We start from the raw sequence: 6391 nt of genomic DNA on the forward strand, positions 1-6391 counted from the left end.
AATCGACGCAGTCACTATCATGGCTAATCAATTGACACATTTGAAATCGGCAACCCGATAGCTAATTTATACCACACATATTTATCATTGGGGCGCACGCAATTAGATCGTGTGCGTTGATCGGGGAACCCGCGAGGCATTAGTCGAGATAAACGTATGTGTGCAAATGTCGTGTAAAAGTTGACCACTTGGAGGAAACCTTTAATGGGGAAGGGATGATTTCACACTATCGCACGATATGCACACTTTATTGTACCTTCGTTTTACCAGCCAGAGACCACACCCTGTGCGGAAGTGTACGGAAGCGAAAAATCCAACACAGTTCCTTGATGGCTTATCGTCACCGTTTTGGCCAATAACCTTACGGTGGATGGTGGGCGCGGTCAAGACATAGCCCGGCGCGGACTGTACTTTACGGCACGCGTCTTGGTGATAATTAAATCGACTTAAATTTCGTCCCCCTAGAGAACACGTGGCCCGTTTGCTGGAGGGAAGCACCAGAAAGAACGTTGTGTATATGTTTTTTTTTTAGCTGACTCACTGGGTGGTGTACTGGTAGACATCACTGCTAGACTCATGGGAGCCATAAAAACGGTTCCAAAGATAGCTTTGGTAGTTCGATCGAGATAATGGTGACGGCGTTTGACTTCTTCCAGCCGTTACAATGAAGCAATTGAAAACGTTTTGTTTAATGCTGATCGTATCTTGTTGTAAATCAATATTTTTTTTCTCACCCAATGCACCGACGGCTAATGGGAAAATTACATGTGCTAGAAACGTGCGGTAGCGTTTAGTTTCTGCATTTCTTCCTTAACCTTTTCAGGACCTTCGTAGACTTTTCCTAGCACCAGATATCCGTAGTCCGCAGAACGAAGTTCATGGAAATCGAACGCCTTCTTGAAGTCTTCCCTTAAGCGGCTGGTAAGCAAACAGGCATAAAATTCGTACGCTCTTATTGCAGGACAGGCTGCCAACACTGATCGGACCTCGGGTTCCAGTTCACTCTTGTTGATCAGATTAAAATCTCGCACGATCTCATCAACCTGGAATTTTGGGGAAATTATCGTTAAATATCTCTAGTTGATCCATACTATATACACAATTACCTTCAACCCAGTGTCATCCATATATCGCAATCCACGGAAGATACAATCGATCGCCTTCTTTATTTCCGGACTGCCAGTAAGTATGTAATTGCGGGCTTTCTGCATATCAAACTTTTTCTTACCATTCCAAGCACGCTTTTCACAGTACGCATGGTACGATTCACCTATCTGCTTGATTTGGGGCATTGCGGCATAAACTTTAGCAGCACCGTCAGCCACACCGTGATATAGTTTACGGGACACATTCCTGAATCGTTTATGTACCGGTATATACGCGTTATACAGCTCGATACAGCTACCTGTTCCAGGATTGCTAGCGGCCAGGGCTTTCTGATACTCGGAGACATCCTTGGAATCGGCCTGGTTGAATGATTTGTATGCTCCATGCTGAACAGGAATCCTATCCGGCTTGTGAGAAGAAGATTCGGTGGTTGGAGAGGTTTGTTGATCTAAATGTTCGTAGATCGTCATACCTTAAACGCATTTTCCTTCTCATCGTAGATTTGGATTCCAATCAGGGCGCACTTCACATAGCATTGGGTAATAGCATCGTTGGGTTCTAACTTCCAGTCAATCCACTCTGACAGGTAAGTATTTCTGTTTGATCCTGATGGAAGGTGATCTTCAAAACAGCGCTTGTACGCGTATAGAGTTTGTTCTGGATCTAATGCATTCCATGGTTGTGATGCCTGAAAAGAGGGTAATAGGGGAATTCGGAGGACACGCAGTTTTAAAACACATTTCACAAACGTACTTTCACAAAGAGGTGAGCAAGGCTCAATAGTAGCGCTGCTCCAATGATCATTCTAACAACTTTACACTTTCACTACATTTGCCTGTAGTCATGAAGAAATGATTCAGCTTGTTCTTTTATAGCAAGTAGCATCAAGATGGTAATAGTTAGGACAGCTGTTGAGGGGATTTACACATGTTTACCCAAATGATCAAGTTGACTGAACAGTAGCAACAAGGTGAAAGCAATGCCCAGTATAAACAGTGTGTGTATATAAAACAAGAGTTTACAGTGCCCTAATGTGGTAATATTGTTAGCTATTTTACTTGATTTGCATGCATAATGTGAGCTAAAGGTAGAGCTAGTGACAGATTTACAGTTCTAGTGATTAATTATGGAAATTTCAACAAAGGCGCTGACTAGTTAGAGACTTTTAATACTGAGCGAGTGAAATACGCAACGAGTGTAAAGGGGAGTTAGTGTGACTGAGCAGATCATTTGGTTTTGAGATTCACATACAGATAGCGCTTACAGGTAGGTCAGATTACTTCAGAGAAAGCTACTTTTTGCGATGCAAAAATCACATTCAGCCTTCTGCAACCCTTAACGAATAATGTGTACAATGGTACTAGTAGACGTCACTGCACACACCTAGTTTTGGGATTTCGATCAAGATATTGGTGACGGCGTTAAACTTCTTCCAAACGTTAGAATTAAGTCATTGAAAACGTTTTGTTTAATGCTGATCGTGTTTTGTTTTCAATCAATATTTTTGTCACAAACGCTCTAGAAATGCACGGTAGTGTTTAGTTTCTGCATTTCCTCCTTAACTTTTTCGGGACCTTCGTAGACTTTTCCCCGCAGCAGATATGCGTAGTCCGCAGAACGAAGTTCATGGAAATCGAACGCCTTCTTGAAGTCTTCCCTTAAGCGGCTGGTAAGCAAACAGGCATAAAATTCGTACGCCCTTATTGCAGGACAGGCTGCCAACACTGATCGAACCTCGGGTTCCAGTTCACTCTTGTTGATCAGATTAAAATCTCGTACGATCTCATCAACCTGGAAAGTTGGGGGAAAATTATCGTTAAACATCTGGTCTCATCTGGCAGGTCTATACTATATACACAATTACCTTCAAACCAGTATCATCCATATATCGCAATCCACGGAAGATACAATCGATCGCCTTCTTTATTTCCGGACTGCCAGTAAGTATGTAATTGCGGGCTTTCTGCATATCAAACTTTTTCTTCCCATTCCAAGCACGCTTTTCACAGTATGCATGGTACGATTCACCTTTCTGCTTGATTTGGGGCATTGCGGCATAAATTCTAGCAGCACCTTCCACCGTACCGTGATATAGTTTACGGGACAAATCCACGAATCGATTATGTACTGGTAAATATGCGTTGTACAGCTCGATACAGCTCCCTGTTCCTGGATTGCTAGCGGCCAGGGATTTCTGATACTCGGAGACTTCCCTGGAATCGGCCTGGTTTAGCGATTTGTACGCTTCATGTTGAACAGGAATCCTCTCGGACTAGTGAGAAGGAAATGTCAAGAGCAGTTTGTTGAACAAATTCTTCATAGGCCATACCTCACCGCTATCATACCTTAAACGCATTTTCCTTCTCATCGTAGAGTTGCAGTCCAACCATAACACATTTTGCGTAACATTGGGTAATAGCATCATTGGGTTCCAACTTCCAATCATTCCAAGATGCCAGGTAAGTCTTTCTGTTCGATCCTGTTGGAAGATGATCTTCATAACAGCGCTTGTACACGTACAGGGTTTGTTCTGGATCTAATGCTTTCCATGGTTGTGATGCCTGAGAAGATTATATTAGGTGAATTCGAACGACAAGAAATTTTAAAACACATTTCACTGACAACATACTTGCACAATGAGGTGAGCGAGAATTGATAGTAGCACTGCGCCAATGATCATTACAACAACTTTAAACTGTTTCACTGTTTCTATCGCGACTCATCACGAAGTGATACAGCTGGTTCTTTTATAGCAAGTAGCATTAAGATGGTAATTGTTAGGACAGCTGTTGAGGAGATTTATTCATGTTCACTCATCTGATCGCGATGACTGAACAGTAGCCATAAGAAGATAGCAATGCCCAGTGTAAACAGTGTGTGTAAATAAAATAAGAGTTTACAGTGCCATAATGTGGTAATATTGTTAGCTATCTTACTTGATTTGCATGCATAATGTGAGCTTGAGGTAGAGGTAGTGACAGATTTACAGATCTAGTGATTAATTCTATACTTATGATAATGTCAACAAAGTCACGGAGAGTAATAGTGCTGAGTAAGTGTAGTACGTAACGAGCTTAAGTGAAGATTGTGTTACTGAGTAGATCATTTAGTTGATAGTAGTTCATAAATTCACATAAAGATGGCGTTTGCATGTAAGTAAACAACATTGAAAAAAGTTCTCTTTCGATACTGTATATAACGCCTCATAAAAACGATTATACGTTGTTCTGTGTATTGTAAAGTGACCGTTACTTTTTGCAATGCAAAAATCACAGCTTTAACAACAGCCCTAAAATGCCACTTGCTTCCGTTTTGCACCCCTCGTCCTTCCGTAACCACCCAAACGAACAATGTGTACAACGGAAACAAGGATTCGGAACTAATCTCGTCAAATTTTCGTCACCCCTAATCCTTTTTATGCTAAATCTTTCGCATTACGCGCTCACACTCACGCACGGCTGCATATCAAGGCCACCTTGCCAAAAACAGGTTCCGGGTGTAACGACGCCCGGGTAGCATCCACTTTGCACTGAACCTAATTAAATACCGCTCGTCGATGGGTGTCTCTGGGAAGGGAAGGGCCATAATAACGCTTCTTGCTTGTCCTGCTCACGTTCCGGTAATCAACCCCTAAATTAGACGGAAACTGTTTCTGAAAGGTGGCAAACGGTCCGGCACACGGTAATGCAAACCGTGCAGGGAGTGTACGAGTAAAAACATATTGAATTTCCTTAAACTCCCATTCAACCCAGGCCGCACACCGGCTTCGAACGGGGAGAGGAAAAAACAACAACAAAGCCGGTGCTCTTATCCAGATGATTCATAACCAGCTGTGCGTGGTGGCGTCCTGCAGCCGCGTACCTTCGCCGCGTGGAAACGGACGATCATCCCTTCCGCGGGCGCGTGTATATATGCTTTCTTTTATTCTTTCCCTACACGGACAGAAGGGTGCGCCGTGGTATGACGCCAACGAACGGAAAAGCGGTGCGTAATGCGTGCGCACGTCGGCAAACATTCGTCAGCACACATACAGACACTCAGTCGTGCGTCGGTTCACCCAGAATCTAACCAGAAGCACCAAAAACGTTGTCAAAAAGATGGGCGAGGACGAATGGTAGACGGGAGGGAGGTACGACAAGGACGACGAACCGAAATAACCGTTAAAATGCATCCCGTGAGCATCCCGTGTTTCAAGCGCGCTTCCGGATGATGCCGCCGTGGGATGGGAAAAGTACACTTACCCAAAACGACTGACCTGCTGCTGCTGCTGCACCCTTAAAATAAAGCCATACAAAGCTGGTTGTCGGGACTGGACCATCGATCGGTTCGGTGGGAAGAGATTGGGAAAAAATGCGCATTTTCCACCTCATGGAGGGGTGGAATTTGAATGTTCTTAATAGGGTGAAAACAAAGTGGTTCCGCATTGTGCTGTGTTTTGTGGGAACAGATAGAAATTCAACGGAGATGATGATGCGCGATCGATCATGGGTGTGAAGTGCATATGCTGGCCGTTTGAAACGTTGCCGTTAAATGATTGTTTGCTGTACTTAAAGTTGAAACGGTAAGCCACAGGGATAGCCACACGAGGACATGAAATCAGACATTTGGAACGATGGTTCAACCGTTCGAGAGCGTGCATTGAAGGGATGATTGAACGTGCTTTATTTTGGAATTAATATGAAAGGACCCGTGGGATTGGATGATTCCCGAAACTTAATTGGACATTGAATAACTTGTTCGCGAGCAAATTTGGCTAATCGAGCGGAAGATATATGTATGGGAAGGTCAGAAACAGAAGCTGACTTTACTGACAGGTCTATTCAGTTTTGATGGATTTTTTGTGAAGGAAAGAAATCAATGTATTCACAGCAAATTTTCTAAGTTTGCTTCAGTAATATTTTTTACTGAAAGGAGTTTAGTAATAGTTCGTTTTGCTGGTTTAAAGGTTTAAAACCTTTGTATCCGAGTAATCGAACTTATCCGGCATTTTTCTCATTTCATGACCGTCACTAGTGTCGGGTCAAGTAGCTCTTTTGCAAGAGCGGAGCGCACCGCTCTCGCTCTCTAAAGTGTGCGGTGCGCTTGAGGTAGCTCCACACGGAGCGCTGAACACAGGAGCGATTGTGCGATGCGCTCCCAGGAGCGAAGTTTCGCAACACAAGGAGCGCGCACAATAAGATGACCGGAGCGATAGAAATACCTCTTTCGCTCTTGACCCACTAGCCTTATGAAATTTTTCCCGTTTATCGTTTTTTTTTATTTATACAAAATTTTTTATTCTTTG

General features: G+C 43.3%; 2 protein-coding genes across 2 annotated transcripts; both read right to left on the minus strand.

The window, feature by feature from the left end:
• Positions 1 to 691: 691 nt before the first annotated feature.
• LOC125775176 (37 kDa salivary gland allergen Aed a 2-like) lies at positions 692 to 1975 on the minus strand. Its single transcript, XM_049445729.1, has 4 exons — positions 1861 to 1975; positions 1580 to 1795; positions 1107 to 1514; positions 692 to 1043 (listed from the first exon to the last, which is right to left on the minus strand). Exons 1-4 carry the CDS (start codon positions 1909 to 1911, stop codon positions 771 to 773), a joined length of 948 nt encoding a protein of 315 aa, XP_049301686.1. The 5' UTR covers positions 1912 to 1975; the 3' UTR covers positions 692 to 770.
• Positions 1976 to 2569: 594 nt separating this feature from the next.
• LOC125775175 (37 kDa salivary gland allergen Aed a 2-like) lies at positions 2570 to 3857 on the minus strand. Its single transcript, XM_049445728.1, has 4 exons — positions 3737 to 3857; positions 3453 to 3668; positions 2972 to 3379; positions 2570 to 2898 (listed from the first exon to the last, which is right to left on the minus strand). Exons 1-4 carry the CDS (start codon positions 3785 to 3787, stop codon positions 2626 to 2628), a joined length of 948 nt encoding a protein of 315 aa, XP_049301685.1. The 5' UTR covers positions 3788 to 3857; the 3' UTR covers positions 2570 to 2625.
• Between the last annotated feature and the right edge of the window lie 2534 nt (positions 3858 to 6391).

The sequence above is a fragment of the Anopheles funestus genome, chromosome 2RL (genome assembly GCF_943734845.2).
Source record: "Anopheles funestus chromosome 2RL, idAnoFuneDA-416_04, whole genome shotgun sequence".
NCBI lineage: Eukaryota > Metazoa > Arthropoda > Insecta > Diptera > Culicidae > Anopheles > Anopheles funestus.